Raw genomic sequence first — 18,447 nt, forward strand, 5'->3', positions numbered from 1 at the left:
AGTCCTGCTGGTATTGACAGGAGGGGACAGCCCAGACTCTCCAGAGGTCTTTGACATCTTCCCCCAAATCAGCCATTTATGAAAGTGCTCATTGGAATTCGCTTGTGTGAACCGTGGGCTAGAATATTTTAAAGTCTCTTTTGGAGTCAGGCTCACCTTCAGCTCAAAACAAAGCGGGGAATGAATTCTGCAAAGCTCTTCAAGAGGAGAAGAAAGTATATTTTCCAGGTGGGGGGAAAATAGTTGTGCATGTAAACATCAGCAAGGGCTCTGCACACCCCCCATTCAGTCCTCCCCATCCACCAGCACCACCACCTCCACCATGATCTGCACTCTGGGACCAATGATAAGAGGCACTTGGCAAGGCAGATATCCCAGACCCTGCCTGGCAGGGCTTGGGATCCTGGTCCATCCGATAGCATGGCACAAAACATTAAAAGAAAGATTCCTGGACTTTTGGGCATTTCCCCAGGCCCAAGCTAGTCCCTCACTCTAGCCCTGATTCTCTGCTCTCGACTGACTGTGAAGGGCACAGGAAGGCGAGTGGGTGTTGGATGGGGAAACGGACAGGCAGCATGAAACCCTCCATTGCATCTCTACCAGGACGGGCAGACTCTGCCTCTTCTGAAGGGAGGCAATAAGTCCTTTCCCAAGTTCCACCCCCCAAGTTGTTCTTTCTGGGCCCCAAAAACTTTATAATAGGAATCATGCCGAGCTAGATGGAAGAACATCATTCATTCACATATTAATTCCAAACATAACAACTATGTACCATCAAAGTGCCAAGTACCAGGGATGCTAAGATGAGTAAGGTACAGATTCTGGCCTCAAAGGCTTGTATTCTAGTACAGAAAGCTGATAAGTAAATTAAAAACCATGATATAGTAAGCTAAATTCTGCAACACATGAGTACAGGATGCTATGGCCAAAACTGTCCAGAGAAGGCATAACAAATCCAGGCTGGGCTATCAGGGAGGCTTCCCACAGGAAGTGATACTAGAGCAAACTTTGCAAAGATGAGTAGGAGCCAGCTGAACTCAGGAAAGAAAAGACAGACAATCCAACACAGAAGGAACAGCACCCACGAAGGCAGAAAAATCACAAAGCAGAGTAACATGTCAGTGACAAGGAAGAGCTTCTAAATAGCTAGATGAATGGTGCATGGCATGCAGAGGGGAGGAGAATGCAGGCAGTGGCCTGAAGTGATGCTAAAGAGGTCGTCAAGGGTCAGACCAAGAAGAACTTAAGTGCGAGAACCTAGATGGCAAGTAAAGGAGTTTAAATATGGTGGGGCCATTTTAGGAGAGAATGGCAGTGTGGGAGTGGTTAACAGATAGAAGACCAATCAGAATCCCAGACGCCATGAGGGCCTGGACCAGTGCTGTGGCCTGAGCCAGGAGACAAGGGGAGATTTGAGAACAGCTGCAGAGGCAGAAGCAAGGACTGCAGAAGGAGAGAGGAGGCGATCCAAGTGGGCCCTGGGTCCCCGGTTAGGGTGACTGGGGTGATAGCCATACAATGAGATTGCAAACATGGGAGAAGGTGAGTTAGACTGAGACAGACAAGTACATGACATCACTTGTCACTTATGTGATGTCATATCTAAAAAAAAAGATACAAAGGAACTTATTTACAAAACAGAAACAGACTCACAGGCATAGAAAACAAATTTATGGTTGCCAAAGGGGACAGCGGAGAGGAGTTAGGAGTATGGGATCAACAGACACACATCGCCATACACAAAACAGATAAACAACAAGGATTTACTGTACAGCACAGGGAAATATATTCACTTGTGATAACCTATAAAGGAAAAGTATCTGAAAAAGAGTATGTATGCATATACATTCATGTATTAATATACCTGAATCACTTTGCTGACACCTGAAACTTACGTACTACTGTAATTATACGTCAATAAAAATTTTAAGAAAACACAGAAGAGAAGAAAATGGGTTTGGTAGAAGATAAATGTACAATTTGAACCAACAATGTCCCTTACAGCAGAGCGTCAGGAAAAACACTGCTGGAAAATGTCAATTTCCTATTGTCCGAGGGGCCAGCTGGGAGAGAATAACTCAATGAGAATTGAGCTTAAGGTGATCTTGTTAAGGGAAGTCACTTCCACAAGGAAAATAAGGCAGCTGGAAGACCCTCTGCCTTCAAGGAAGCCTTTCCCTGACACCACCTACCCCCAGCCAAATCACCGGCTCCCGCCCATGTACCTATTTGCCTTAGGCAGACTCCCATTAGATTATTGGTTAGGCTTCATTGTTCTTATTTGCTTACCTGTCTGCCCATCTCCCAAATAGACTATAAGGAGCAGGGTCTCTGTCTTACATTTCCTTAGGGTCAGCGTCGATCATAAAGCTAAACATCCCCAAAGACACCCAGTAAATGTGTATGCTGAATAAACGTGGATGACGAACAAACTGTTTTCTCCCATTGTCCTATTTCTATTTGGGTTTCCAATAGACATAAAGTCCCAAAGGAAAAGTAGCCTGTTTTACAAACTCTGTTCAGTTTTAGGAGGTATTTCTGCACCCACCCTTCCAATTATATCCCATTTGGGAGTTCAACAGGGAACTGAGCTCAGATGAAGAAATCCCCAGCTCAGGGTTCTTCTAGCTCTGTCTTAAAGGTCACCACATGGCAGGTAGGGCTGGGTGTGTCAGGGGGTGATCAAAGCATCACACGATCAGGCAAGATGAGAAGGGTGAACAGGAGGCGGGGGGAAGCATGAATGGAGAAGGACAGGAGAAGGGGAACGCAGTTTACAATCTAACAAGCAGCTAGAAAGTACTCACCGAGTCCTTTCTCCATTCTCAGTAAGGACAACCCTCTCTCCCTTACTTGAGCACACACTGGCTACTGGCTTCAGCTGGGGTGAGTCCCCCACTAGGCTGCTTTAGCCCATACATCCCTGTATCCTCCCTAGGCCAGAAGAGATGGTTCTAAGAGGAGCTGAAATTCCAGCTCCTCCCAGGGCAAGTCCAGAGATACTAGAAAACACAGACCTAGAGGCCCCTCCCTGGGAAAGCACGTGGGGGCGCTTGGAACAGAGGGGGCGCTTGGAACAGAAGCTGCAGAGGCTCCTGAAAGCACCCTGGGGGACGGAGGCCAGGACGCAGGCGCATCCTGATCTGAAGAGCCACGGGGTCCTTGAGAGGAGCTGGCGCCACAATCCAACATCCAGCAAGGAACAAAGGACACAGCAGACTACCAGACAGTGCGGACACTGCCGAGGGGTCCTCAAGTCTTCCTGCCCCCAGATCGTTCTCCTATCGATGTACCAACACCCAAAACTCTAGGATGGCTTCTTCAAGCAGAAGTCACTACATCATCACCTTCCCGTCATCCGAAGTGCAGAGAGAGAAAATGTGACTATTGAAGGGGGAGGGGGTCCTGCGCTTTGTATCTAATTACCCTTCCTCTTCCCTGAGAGCACCTCATATGTACCCCACGTGAAGACTCGTGGAGAAGGGTCAGCAGTTAGGGCAGCTTGCCAGCACCTTCAGCCCTGAATATTCTATATCTTTGGGCTTTAAAAATCTCCTTCAGAGTTTTACATTCATTTTGTTGTCCACTCTTGGCTCAACTTTAACCCTGAATTTAGAAGTAAATGTGTAGATCTTTGAAAATGAACTCGCTCCTTTAATGTGAGATTATTCCGTGAGGTAAGAGAGCAAACAAGAGGGGTGACTCATTGTGGGGTGAACAATGTGGAAAAAACCTCTGAGCCCTACACTCTAATTCTTCTCTACCCACTTGCCTGGTTTACAAGGGCGGATTCAACAGAGAAAAACACCCTGCAGCCCACTCCCAATTATCCACAGTAACAGAAAAGCAAGAGATGGGGAACAAATGAAACCCCAGCACGTCCCTGAGTCTCATTTCAACCAAGAATTCCCACCTACTCTCTCCTTCAGCCTTTAAACACACACACATGCACACACACTAGAGCTGTTACCAAACAGCAAACCTAGCTTGGCTCTCATCCCCTTGCTCCATGCCATTTGTGGGCACTTTTTTTATCAGAGAACAAGGGAAACAGCCAAAAGGTGAACAGGAAAGAAGAGATGAGGCAATCAGGGGTCTAGATAATTCATGAAAAGGGTCATGAGAACTGATACACTAAATAAAGGAGGGGGCTTAGAGCGGAACCAGGGCCCATCACGTGATTGGAGCTTAGGCGCAAAGGGGAGTTACTTTGTGTCAGATGCAAAAACAGTCTATCACCAATGATCCTATGTGTTCTCCCCTTTGTGGGCTGTTCATGGGAAAATGTCAGGCACCAACTGGCTTCTCGAATTACTGTAGGATACACCCATCCCACTCCTAAGCCCCAAAATTAGGCACAAAGCCATCAGAAAAAACGAAGTCATTTTAAAGACAATTTAAGCATAGCTGACTTTAATGGGAAAACATCTCATATTGCTATGCTAAGGAGCAAATACCTGGGGATTTTCTGGGGGTTTCAATTATCCGTCCTTCCATTACAGCTCAAAAGTGAATTCTATGGGCTTCCGTGGTGGCTGAGTGGTAAAGAATCTGCCTGCCAATGCGGGGTACATGGGCTTGAGCCCTAGTCCAGGAAGATCCCACATGCCATGAAGCAGCCAAGACCATGTGCTGCAACTATTGAGCCTACGATGTGGAGCCCGGAAAACGCAACGATGGAGCCCACCTGCTACCACCACCGAGGCCCACACGCAGCAGAGCCCGTGCTCCGCAGCAAGAGAAGCCATCACAACGAGCTCACACCACAACTAGAGAGACGTTCCGCTCAGCGCAGTTAGAGAAACGCCTGTGCAGCAACAAAGACTCAGCGTGGCCAAAAATAAATACATCTTTTTTTTTTAAAGATGCATTCTACGCAAGCCTGGGTCACCAACACTCAGACTTTTTATGCTAATTGAGGTGTTGCACTGAAAGCGCAGCTGGACCGGCTGGAATCTCGCAACGTGAGAACACTTCCAAGGACAAATGTCAAGTCAGGAGAATCACCCAGTCCCATGGCAGTGTATTTTCCATCTACAAGATGTTTTCCCACCGTTATATTGGACCCTTGCAGCCAGAACTGCAGTTTATAGACTTACAACGAACAAGGCCTGGAGAATTATCATGTTCTTCCATCATCAACAGACTAGTATAAAATCTGACCTCGTCCTGAGCAGACCACCAAATCCATGTGGGTCAGGGGCATGGTGACATGACGAGCGGGAAAGTCTAAACATATCTGCCATAGCATTTGAAGTGGACAGGCTTATAAAGTCCTGTCTTGGAGGAAACATTAAACATGATCCACTATCTGCATTCTTATATTGAGGGACAAAGAGTGTGTACTTGTGTGTCTGTGCATACATGTGTATATTTTAAATTTTTAGGAAGCAAGCTGCGTATTACTCCTATGTATTTCATGGACAAAGAGAATTAATATCTGGTTCCCTTGGCTAACAGGGAATAGGGTGTGCGTGTGTGTACACAAACTTGTATGCACAAGGGAAAGGCATGAATGAGGCAGGACAAATGAAGTAGAGCATTTTATGCCTGAAAAATAAACCTCAGTGAGTCTCCCTGCATCAGTCTGATTTATCTCTTCTTTCAGGCTCCCCGAGAATGCCATGTGGACCCCACCCCCCGTGGGGGGTGCTCTAAGTTGACTCAGCCCTTCCTGCTAAACAATCCCTTCACATCACCTGAAAATGTTCCAGTGGTGATGATAAGAAAACATTCTGACTCGACTGCATCCCCTAGTTCACATTTTTCTGAGAAAACTTGCAAAAATAAGCGTCAAAATATCAGATTATCTTTAAAATGCTATTTATGTGTTTACCCAGTTAAAAAAGCGAACGGCCTTTCTAGATGGTAACAGGATGACACTCATCACGAGTGAGCCTGTCGCCCGGTGATGGCTACTGCACTGAGAAATCTTCAAGTCAGAAACCAGAAATCAGGGAGTCACAAATCTGCAGGAAGAAAGGAGACTGCGGGAGGCTGAGACAAGTGGAGAGATTTTATTTACATCTGCTCTGGTCTTGAAACCCAAAGGCAGGCTGTTGTTGATTTATTGAGCTATAGATAGTAAAAAAAAAAAAAAAAAAAAAAGGATGCAGTGGCATGCACAGCACTGTGCTCTGAACTCTATAAAAAGGAGCATCCAAACGTGGTAGGACTTTATATGCCGTCAGAGGACACAGCCCCAGAGGAGCAGCCATGGAAAGCTTTTTATTTCTTCCTTTCTTGCCACTTAACAATCACAGTTTTGTCATGTCAAGGATAACATGCCCCAGTTTTACTCTCCCTTGAACTTCACACCTATCTCTCTGCTGCATCTCAGAAAATGCAAGGAGCAGGGTCTCAGGTAGAGCTAGAAAATCAGCCGCCCAGCCAGGAAATACTGCCACGAGAAAGAGCTCCTGGCCTCTTGGCTATCTTGGAAAAGAGTGCTCTGACACCTCCTAACTCCAGACTTCTGGGTTTGACAGCCTGATGGGCTGGACCACTTCAGGAGTATCACTGTTCTAGAAATCCTGAGCTGTCTCCTCTCCTAGGTCCCCAGTGTTATTCAAACAATACGTGTATGTGATACGGCTGAGGTGAGTGCTAAAATCTGTGGTTCCCGAGCTGATTAAATGACCCATATGGGAATGTTACCGAAGACACTGGCCTCATTAATGTCGTGTTTCCAATGAATTAACCAGCCACAGACTTAATCAACCACAGAGGTAGCGATGTGCTAAAATCTGCTTTAACACTCTGAAAATGCTAGAACTCAAATTTAAAGAAGTGTACATAGAAGTAAGATGAATGTGGTCATGAGCTGCTCATTTGGGTAACTGACATCTGCCACGTGAAAACCTGCAAAGGTTCCAAAGATACCAGAGGTGCCCAATTACCTTCTTCTGTCTACTTGGAAAGGGTTAATCTACAGAGGTATGAAACTGATTAAAATGCCTTCCTAACCAAAGCTTTTTTTCCTCACTTTCTTTCCCCTCAATGCATTCAAGAATGATACAATGCTTTACCCAACACAAATTAAAGTTTAAATCTTGGTCCTTGTTCAGAGACTGCTGTGGCAACCTCAAATTCTCTGTAACAAAGAGTCACACTATAGGCAAAAAAAAAAAAAGGTTTAAAAGTATTTGTACAAATCAGAATTACAAACCTTTACATGAATCATCTTCAATCGGCTGTTTGAAAGCGGTTATGTCACTGAAAGTGCAAAGAAATAAAACCACTTTATCCTGTTCGTTTCGAATTGGAGCAATTTTCACAAAGAACCACACAGGTGTCCCTGAAAGAAATACCAAAAGGTTGGTCAGTAATTTGCACTCTCATTAGAGGGACTAACATAAGGACTTGGGAACCAATCAGTACAAACATCAATTCATTTTTTGAATGGCTTCGTTCCTTCAGGTTCTGGGGTTTTATACCACTAATTTTTCTTCTTGCTGGAATAAAAGTTTCATAGTAATTACTCAGTGGAGGAGGTTCTCCTGTTCAAATAATTCTGTAAGTACAGATTTCTTAACCTTTGTCAAATGGTTAGAAAATGGGTTGGAAATCCCTCCTGATCTTATGGAAGTAACTAAGGCACAGAGACCTAAAGACTTACCTTAGAGCATATAGAGACGAAGCCAGGAGTGGGGGCCAGTTGGGTAGAGCCATCCATGGTCAGCAGACCACAAAACTCAAATTTCCATTACTAAAGACTCCGGTGCCAAAATTTGGTTTGGGAACCCATCAATATGACTCAAATGCTTAATTCACCGTAGGCTAGAAACTGTGTTTCTAAGTCTTTCTTCCCAGAATAAAAATCTCAAAGGTTCAACACGATGGCAAAAGAGGACAGACTGAGAAAGGAGGAAAATCACCACAATGATTCTCCCAGCCAAGGCTTCCCCAGAAAGGGAGGTCTCCAGAGGGAGGAATAAATGAGCTCTCTCAAAGCACTGCCCTAAACCCCAGAAGGAGAAGATGAGCAGAGTTCATGTGACTGACCTCTCAGAGAGGTCACCTACTCAGGAATCTATGGACAAATACCTGCACAAAATTAGTCTCTGGCTCCCCCCCCAAAAAAATAAGGAAAAGAAATAGATGTTTTCTATCTATTGAGGACATCAGAGCAAGATGCACCAGTCTCTCCTGTGTAACAAAACCAAATGCAGCACAAAGCAACGGTAGCTTCACCCCACCCAGTTCTTGTACCCAGCTCCTAAAACAGCATCTGGCTTAACAGAACTAAACAACTATTTGGCTGGGATATTGCTTTACATACCATTTTATAACCTCTTTTAAACTGAAATACAGTAGATATTTCTCCACGTTAAGTCTTCGGGACGCTTCCTTTGCACAAGGCGCTGGGCTCAGCATTTGACCTTTATTGTTTTATTTTAGGAGACAGCAGGCAGGTGGAAAACATTCTCAATTGGTCACCGAGATCTCTCTGCCTATAGTCGTAACAAACTCTACTATATGACACGGACAGACAGACATCTCTGATTAACACTTGGGTTAATCAATTTAACTTAACGGCAACAAGCTCATATATCTGCTACTTGTTCATATGTAAGTATGAATAACCCCACCATGTATGGTCAAACAGGCAGCAAATGGATCAGACAGGACTACGTTCTTCTTAAATTTTGACTGTCTATATATTCATCCAGAGTTCATTTTAAATCTCTATTGTCCCTTCCCTTTATACCTACCAGTTTCTGGGTATTCTTAGAATACACCATAATGTCACCCTAAGAAAAATGTGTTTTGAAAGAAAAAAAATCCACCTTACAAAAATTAGGAGTTTTTGGCAGTCCAGTCATTAGGACTCCATGCTTTCACTGCCAAGGCCCAGGGTTGGATCCCTGGTTGGGGAACTAAGATCCTACAAGTTGCATGGCACAACCAGAAAAGAAAAAAAAAAAAAAAAAATCACAGAGTAATTCCAAAATTAAGAAATATATGATCTCTGAATTATCCATGGTGTTTGGAAGGCCTGTGTTACTATTCCTCCCAGGATGCTCCTTAGAACCTAAAGTGGATTTTAACCCACTTTCAATTAAACAGAAAACTCAAGAAAAATTGAGCCTATGTACACACAGCTCTCAGTTGCATACTAGCTGATATAACAAAGAGAAAAACAAAAACAAAACACTTTTCTTTTTGCTCTAAAGAAAACTAAGCTAAAAGCTATATTCTTTCAGCTGGGTAAATGAGAAAGCACACCCGATTTATCAAACCAGTAATAAGTCAGAAGAGAGGCCCCGCACTCACGCTGTCTCACGCCAGGAGCCTGGTCTCGCTGGAATCCCCAGAACCACTCCCTTCACAGCTGCCACCGTGGGCCGTCCACGGGGCTGCACCAGCTGGCCTGGGGTCTACGAACTTGCTCCAGCTAGGGCTGTGCCATCTAATCTTTATGACCACTTAGACTGCTGACACTAATTCACATCTCCCAGGTCACACGAGAGCCACTGTATTTGTCATGTTGGGAGGCCTTTTTCATTTTACCATAGTTCAAGCTCCTCAAGAACTTTCCCCCATTTCTTTATCTTTAAAGCTATGCGCCCATCTCTCTACCAAATGGCCCATTGCTTCCTTCCAGACATGTTCCCTGACTAAACATGTGCTATTCTGATCATTCCTTTTCAATATCTAAATTTGTTTCTTGTGCCAAAAATTCATATAGTCAGTATCTATTACTTTAAGAGTTCCTCTCCAGCTGATCACCTGGGCTTGTTGAAGGCGGGAACCTGGTCCAAGGGATTTCCCAGGCAAGAATACTGGAGTGGGTAGCCGTCCTCTACTCCAGGGGATCTTCCCAACTCACGGATAAAACTCAGGTCTCCTGCGTTGCAGGCAGATCCTTTACCATCTGAGCCATCAGGGAAGCCCTCCTTTTCCCATACCTGGTGTTTTTTGTGGAGGGACATCTTTCACTGTAACACTCCAGACCTTTCCCCTGGGTTGGCAATATGGGGGATAAGAACTGGACATGTGTAACCTGGCCACTTTTTCTCCTCTGCTGTCTTAAGAGATTAGGGATCATTCTACTCTATTTCCCCATTCTATAAATGTTAGGGGAGAGGTCAGAGGGCAGGGGGATAGCCAGCAGGAGAAGACTGTGGTTCTCTCGTGTTACCTGTGTGAAATGAAATATTTCCTGCCATATCGGTGGGCAAGAAATGTCACAGCCATCAACGTTTCCAAGCCACCATATGTGAATGAAAGTGTTAGTCACTCAACCGTGTCTGAATCTTTGTGACCCCGTGGACTGTAGCCTGCCAGTCTCCTCTGTCCACGGGATTTCTCAGGCAAGAATACTGGAGTGAGTAGCTATTCCTTTTCCCAGGACATCTTCCCAACCCAGGGACTGAACCTGGGTCTCCTGCATTGGCAGGAGAATTCTTTACCATCTGAGTAGATGAAGGCTCCCAAAAGGGTCTGCAATCTAGCAAATGCTGTCACCCCTAATAGTGATTGCTGAAGAGCTGAAGAGCTTAGTGGAGGCAGGATGTGAGAAATCAAAAAAAATAAAAATAAAAAAACAGGGTTTGGCCCTCGATAGCTTAGGTACATATGAACGGAATGAACTCAGTGAGCCCAGAGCTTGCATCTTCTCTTACATAGAAGAACGCTAAATCCCTTAGCTTGATATTTGGTTTTCCTTACAATTTAGCAGTAATCTTTGATGTTCAGACTCCCTGCCCTCTTTGTTGTGAATTTATATATAACCTGACTCCCACTCCCACCTCCTCGGACCAATTTTCTCAGGACTACTGAGATTCTGCCTCCTGGACTTGGAGTCCCTAACATTCCCACCAAATAAAATAACTCTCTACTTTCAGACTGTGACTAATTTTTTTTAGTCAGCAGCTGTGTTGGGTGGATAAGTCTGTCTGATTCTAGTATTCACTTTTTAAAACTCATCTTCCCATAGATATAAAATACATCCTCTAGGATCAGATTTACCAGTCATAAAGGTGATATTTGAACCTTCCTGATGTGATTCATGGGGTCACAAAGAGTTGGACACGACTGAGCGACTGAACTGAACTGAACTGAGGCCTGAATTTCTCTCAATTGCTTCTGATCATGGGCAGGGAAAGACAATGCTGTGCACTGACCCCCATCAAACCTTAACAGTTAAGGACCATTTCTTTAGGGCTCCCTGATAGCTCATGGTTAAGAATCCGCCTGCCAATGCAGGAGACATGGGTTCGATCTCTGGGTTGGGAAGATCCCCTGGAGAAGGAAATGGCAAGCTGCTCCAGTACTCTTGCCTGGGAAACCCCATGGACAGAGGAGCCTGGTGGGCTACAGTCCATGGAGTCGCAAAAGAGTCAGACACGACTTAGCAATGAACAACAACAACGGGCTCCAAGGGCAGGAGGCCTGATCTCTTCCTGTCTCATGGTCCGACATCCCCAGTCCAGTACCATCCAGAGCAGTGTTACCCACGGGGTCACATGAGGCGACTATGCTGCTCAGCTCCAGGAGGTGCCAGCCTGGAGCTGTGAAAGCCCAACAAGCTCTAGGAATTCCTGCTGAATTTCAAAGAAAGACATCCTACTTCCAGTTACTCAGACCTGCCTCTCTCTCTCTCCCCCAGATTATCACTAGCCAAAAAATCTAGGAAAGCAAGAAGAATGGGTTCAAATTTTTCATTTCTGAAATTTTTCCAAAAGAGAATATATGAGTCCCTCCTAGGTAGCACAGACCAGTCATTTCAACCTTTCACTTCATAGGAGTGAAGCATTTTTAGCTAATGAAATGTTACTCAAAGTCTCAATATGGGAAACAGCTCTTTCAAGCAAACATGAAATATCCAGAGCCTAGAGCCCCACCCACTCAGGTTCCCTTACACCCTCCAGATGCACCCAGGGTATATTCAGAAATGTTTTGTCTCCATTCAGATGAAGACCTGTCTGGGGGCAGAGGCCTGAGCAGTTGGCCTCTGGGGATCTCTTCTAGAGCCCAGATTCTAGAGCAGGATTTATTCCCTCAAGATACAAGAGAGACAATGTGTGCACAAATACATACACACACACACACACACAAAATCAGCAAGAGGTTAAAATTCTGCCTCCTCACCCAAGTGGCTACCATGGGAAAACCAAAAAAAGCAAGTACTTAATGTTTTTTTCTGTGAAAAGAACCAAGGGTCAATAATAAACTTTCTATTAAAGGAAGATCAATACACAAATCCAGGAGAAACACATCCCACTGATGGCAAAGGCTGCAGCTCTCTCCTGGCTGAGGACGCGCAGTGGAAGGGCCGTTCCAGGTTAGGCTCCTCCTTCTGGCCACTCTGTGACGGTCACCCCTTATGTGGCTCCCTTGCGTTGTGCACTAATGAACCTGATAACCTAATCTCACTATAGAGCCTCTCAACCACAACAGTCAGATAACAAAACAGCAAGGTGCAGGTGTATGACAGGATTTTTGGCCTCCATCAGTCTCCCTCCAACCCTGGACATCCTTCCAGGCACTTTCCATAGCCAGACATCCAGGCCACATTCAAATTTAGATGACATGTGTGCGTGCTAAGTCACTTAGTCATGTCTGACTCTTTGAGACCCTGTGGACTGTAGCCTGCCAGGCTCTTCTGTCCATGGGATTCTCCGGGCAAGAATACTGGAGTGGGTAGCCATTCGCTTCTCCAGGGGATCTTCCTGACCCAGGGATCGAACTCACGTCTCTTGTGTCTCCTGTCCTAGCAGGCGGGTTCTCTACCACTAGCACCATCTGGGAAGCCCCGGTCACATTTGAACGCAGCAGAACCACCAAGCCACTGTGACTGAAGGGCTGCACGTGCTGGGCCACTGGGACGAGTCCAGAAACTAGAGAAGAGCACTCTGCTCTGGGAAACAGACCAGCAAGGTTTTGGTCAACTTTCCTGAGACAAACGACAAGTGTGAGAAGATGAGACAGGGTAGGGGAAGTAGTGACCACTAGTCTTTAGGACATCTCATTCAGAATCCCAAACCCTCTGTTTGAGCCCCACCTTGACTTATTGTATGCTTTGGCCATGTCACTTGAACTTCTCTCAGAACCAGTTTCCTTATTTGTAAAACGGGGATAATGGACCTACTTCAGTGTGTTAGTCTACTTTAGTGTAGCAGACCTACTACTTTGGTGTAACACAGTAGATGTATGTTAGATCTACTTTAGTGTGTCAGAGTCCTGTCCGACTCTTTGCGACCCTATGGACTGTGGCCTGCCAGGCTCCTCTGTCCATGGGATTCTCCAAACAAGAATACTGGAGTGGCTTGCCATTTCCTTCTCCAAGGGATCTTCCCGACCCAGGGATCGAACCCGGGTCTCCGGCATTGCAGGCAGATTCTTTACTGTCTGAGCCACCGATTGACTTTAGATTAAGTTGAAATGCCTGATACATGGATATATAAAACTATTACTTTCCTTCCTTCTTTCCTCATCTATAAGTTTGAAACGTTCAATCTCACCTCCCAGGGGTGTTTATATGACTGTAAAAGAGAATCTATCTTAAGGAGTTTAATGAAAATCCAAAGCTGCCTTCACCTGTTCCTAAGGAAAAGGGCCAGTCTCAAGCATAACAAGGGAAAAGCTAGAAAATGCAATGCTTAAGACTCCATGTAATTTAAATTTGATTAAAGAGCAAAAAACAAAACCTCAATAAAGGAGAGAGTTACACTGTTTATAGAGGAGAAGATTCAGTTCTGTAAGATGTCAAACCTCTTCTTTTAATATATAAATTGAATGCAATTTCAATCAGAATCTCAACTGTCTCTTTTTTCCTTTGTTTTTCTCAGAGCTTGATGAACTGACATTCAATTCAAATAGAAAAAAAAGGTGGAAGAACAGCCGAGAAACTTTTGAAGAGAAAACTAACGACAAGGATTACTTACTATAGCGATTAGCAGCCAGTGGCTTGACCCCGAAATAAGCAAAAATGAAAACAATAATATAATGTACTGAGTGCTTACCATGGGGCCAAACCCTGACACATCATGGTTTACTTTTCACAACTCTGTGAGGTGGAACTGTTACTGTGACATTATCTTTCACTTAAATATGGAGACCCCAAGTGGGAAGGCACTTTAACCAAACTCACAAAGCTAATAAGTTACAAAAAGATTCCTAAAAAAAAAAGAGGACAGACACAAATACATGAATGTGAGCATTTAGCGTTTTAAAAAAGAGCATTTCAAATTGGAAAGAAAGATATTGATGATAACAAATAGTGCTATAAAAGTACCAGAAGGGAAAATGGAAGAATATTTTATTATTTAGGCAAGGAGAAGAGCTTCCTGAGTATTATATAAAGCTGAGAACCGTAAAGAAAAGGAGTGACAAACATTTTACACTTACATATGGTATTAAAAGTCTTTAATCAAAAAGAAAAAAATTTAAAGTTGGTATCAGAGAAGACTCGAGGGTCCCTTGGACTGCAAGGAGATCCAACCAGTCCATCCTAAAGAAAATCAGTCCTGATTATTCATTGGAAGGACAGATGCTGAAGCTGAAACTCCAGTATTTCGGTCACCTGATGGGAACAACTGACTCATTGGAAAAGACCCTGATTCTGGGAAAGATTGAAGGCACGAGAAGGGGAAGACAGAGGATGAGATGGTTGGATGGCATCACTGACTCAATGGACATGAATTTGAGCCAACTCTGGGAGATGGTGAAGGACAGGGAAGCCTGGCGTGCTGCAGTCCATAGGGTTGCAAAGAGTCGGAAATGACTGAGCAAATGAACAACAACAGATATGGTATTTTAAAAGTCTTTAATTAAAGAGAAAAAACTTAATAGGCAAAATAGCTTTCAATATGTGTGTGATTTAGGATCAATATCCCTTATATATAAACAGCTTCTCATTTCAGTTCACTTCAGTCGCTCAGTCATGTCCGACTCTTTGCAAGCCCATGATTCACAGCACACCAGGCCTCCCTGTCCGTCACCAACTCCCAGAGTTCACTCAGACTCACGTCCATCGAGTCAGTGATGCCATCCAGCCATCTCATCCTCTGTCATCCCCTTCTCCTCCTGCCCCCAATCCCTCCCAGCATCAGTCTTTTCCAATGAGTCAACTCTTTGCATGAGGTGGCCAAAGTACTGGAGTTTCAGCTTTTAGCATCATTCCTTCCAAAGAAATCCCAGGGCTGGTCTCCTTCAGAATGGACTGGTTGGATCTCCTTGCAGTCCAAGGGACTCTCAAGAGTCTTCTCCAACACTCCAGTTCAAAAGCATCAATTCTTCGGCACTCAGCTTTCTTCACAGTCCAACTCTCACATCCATACATGACCACTGGAAAAACCATAGCCTTGACTAGACAGACCTTTGTTGGCAAAGTAATGTCTCTGCTTCTGAATATGCTGTCTAGGTTGGTCATAACTTTCCTTCCAAAGAGTAAGCGTCTTTTAATTTCATGGCTGCAATCACCATCTGCAGTGATTTTGGAGCCCCCCAAAATAAAGTCTGACACTGTTTCCACTGTTTCCCCATCTATTTCCCATGAAGTGATGGGACCAGATGCCATGATCTTCGTTTTCTGAATGTTGAGTTTTAAGCCAACTTTTTCACTCTCCTCTTTCACCTTCAACAAGAGGCTTTTGAGTTCCTCTTCACTTTCTGCCATAAGGGTGGTGTCATCTGCATATCTGAGGTTATTGATATTTCTCCTGGCAATCTTGATTCCAGCTTGTGTTTTTTCCAGTCCAGCGTTTCTCATGATGTACTCTGCATATAAGTTAAATAAACAGGGTGACAATATACAGCCTTGATGTACTCCTTTTCCTATTCGGAACCAGTCTGTTGTTCCATGTCCAGTTCTAACTGTTGCTTCCTGACCTGCATACAAATTTCTCAAGAGGCAGGTCAGGTGGTCTGGTATTCCCATCTCTTTCAGAATTTTCCACAGTTTATTGTGATCCACACAGTCAAAGGCTCTGGTATAGTCAATAAAGCAGAAATAGATGTTTTTCTGGAACTCTCTTGCTTTTTTGATGATCCAGTGGATATTGGCAATTTGGTCTCTGGTTCTTCTACCTTTTCTAAAACCAGCTTGAACATCAGGAAGTTCACGGTTCATGTATTGCTGAAGCCTGCTTGGAGAATTTTGAAGTGTGAGATGACTGCAATTGTCCGGTAGGTGAAGAAGGGGTGGTGGTGAGGAGATACCCCTTATCCAAGGTAAGGAGCAGCAGCTGCGCTTTGCTGGAGCAGCCATGAAGAGATACCCCACATCTGAGGTAAGAGAAATCCAAGTAAGACGGTAGGTGTTGCAAGAGGGCATCAGAGGGCAGACACACTGAAACCATACTCACAGAAAACTAATCAATCTAATCACATTAGGACTACAGCCTTGTCTAACTCAATGAAACTAAGCCATGCCCGTGGGGCCACCCAAGATGGGCGGGTCATGGTGGACAGGTCTGACAGAATGTGGTCCACTGGAAAAGGGAATGGCAAACCACTTCAGTATTCTTGCCTTGAGAACCCCATGAACAGTATGAAAAGGCAAAATGATAGGATACTGAAAGAGGAACTCCCCAGGTCAGTAGGTGCCCAATATACTACTGGAGATCAGTGGAGAAATAACTCCAGAAAGAATGAAGGGATGGAGCCAAAGCAAAAAAAACACCCGGTTGTGGATGTGACTGGTGATAGAAGCAAAGTCCGATGCTGTAAAGAGCAATATTGCATAGGAACCTGGAATGTCAGGTCCATGAATCAAGGCAAATTGGAAGTGGTCAAACAAGAGATGGCAAGAGTGAATGTCGACATTCTAGGAATCAGCGAACTGAAATGGACTGGAATGGGTGAATTTAACTCAGATGACCGTTATATCTACTACTGCGGGCAGGAATCCCTCAGAAGAAATGGAGTGGCCATCATGGTCAACAAAAGAGTCCGAAATGCAGTACTTGGATGCAATCTCAAAAACGACAGAATGATCTCTGTTCGTTTCCAAGGCAAACCATTCAATATCACAGTAATCCAAGTCTATGCCCCAACCAGTAACGCTGAAGAAGCTGAAGTTGAATGGTTCTATGAAGACCTACAAGACCTTTTAGAACTAACACCCAAAAAAGATGTCCTTTTCATTATAGGGGACTGGAATGCAAAAGTAGGAAGTCAAGAAACACCTGGAGTAATAGGCAAATTTGGCCTTGGAATACGGAATGAAGCAGGGCAAAGACTAATAGAGTTTTGCCAAGAAAATGCACTGGTCATAACAAACACCCTCTTCCAACAACACAAGAGAAGACTCTATACATGGACATCACCAGATGGTCAACACCGAAATCAGACTGATTATATTCTTTGCAGCCAAAGATGGAGAAGCTCTATACAGTCAACAAAAACAAGACCAGGAGCTGACTGTGACTCAGATCATGAACTCCTTATTGCCAAATTCAGACTGAAATTGAAGAAAGTAGGGAAAACCACTAGAACATACAGGTATGACCTAAATAAAATCCCTTATGATTATACAGTGGAAGTGAGAAATAGATTTAAGAGACTAGATCTGATAGATAGAGTGCCTGATGAACTATTGAATGAGGTTCGTGACATTGTACAGGAGACAGGGATCAAGACCATCCCCATGGAAAAGAAATGCAAAAAAGCAAAATGGCTGTCTGGGGAGGCCTTACAAATAGCTGTGAAAAGAAGAGAAGTGAAAAAAAGGAGAAAAGGAAAGATAAAAGCATCTGAATGCAGAGTTCCAAAGAATAGCAAACAGAGAAAGCCTTCCTCAGTGATCAATGCAAAGAAATAGAGGAAAACAACAGAATGGGAAAGACTAGAGATCTCTTCAAGAAAATTAGAGATACCAAAGCAACACTTCATGCAAAGATGGGCTCGATAAAGGACAGAAATGGTATGGACCTAACAGAAGCAGAAGATATTAAGAAGAGGTGGCAAGAATACACAGAAGAACTGTACAAAAAAGATCTTCATGACCCAGATAATCACAATGGTGTGATCACTGACCTACAGCCAGACATCCTGGAATGTGAAGTCAAGTGGGCCTTAGAAAGCATCACTACGAACAGAGCTAGTGGAGGTGATGGAATTCCAGTTGAGCTATTTCAAATCCTGAAAGATGATGCTGTGAAAGTGCTGCACTCAATATGCCAACAAATTTGGAAAACTCAGCAGTGGCCACAGGACTGGAAAAGGTCAGTTTTCATTCCAATCCCAAAGAAAGGCAATGCCAAAGAATGCTCAAACAACTTCTAGTACTGAATAAATAAACGAACGGTCTGTTGGTGGTAGTCACAGTGGTAACCACCGTGGAGGTCCAGTGGTAAAGGATCTGCCTACCAATGCAGGGAACACAGGTTCGATTCCTGGTCCAGGAAGACTCTACATGCCTCAGGGCAACTAAGCCTGTGCGCTACAACTACTGAGCCCACGAGCCCAGGAGCCACAGCTACCGAAACATGTGCATTC

The 18,447-nt window shown here is 44.3% G+C and overlaps 1 protein-coding gene across 17 annotated transcripts in view; it reads right to left on the reverse strand.

The window, feature by feature from the left end:
- Window positions 1–18,447, reverse strand: part of KCNH1 (potassium voltage-gated channel subfamily H member 1) — a 436,030-nt gene that overhangs the window by 373,936 nt on the left and 43,647 nt on the right. For all 17 annotated transcript variants that reach the window (XM_086343235.1, XM_086343234.1, XM_086343244.1 and 14 more), the window contains exon 4: window positions 7,169–7,297. In XM_086343235.1, the coding sequence (XP_086199361.1) occupies window positions 7,169–7,297 (129 nt within the window). The remainder of the gene's footprint in view (window positions 1–7,168; window positions 7,298–18,447) is intronic.

This window comes from Bos grunniens, chromosome 16 (assembly GCF_055505025.1).
Source record: "Bos grunniens cultivar Pamir isolate PY7600 chromosome 16, Bosgru_T2T1.0, whole genome shotgun sequence".
Lineage (NCBI taxonomy): Eukaryota > Metazoa > Chordata > Mammalia > Artiodactyla > Bovidae > Bos > Bos grunniens.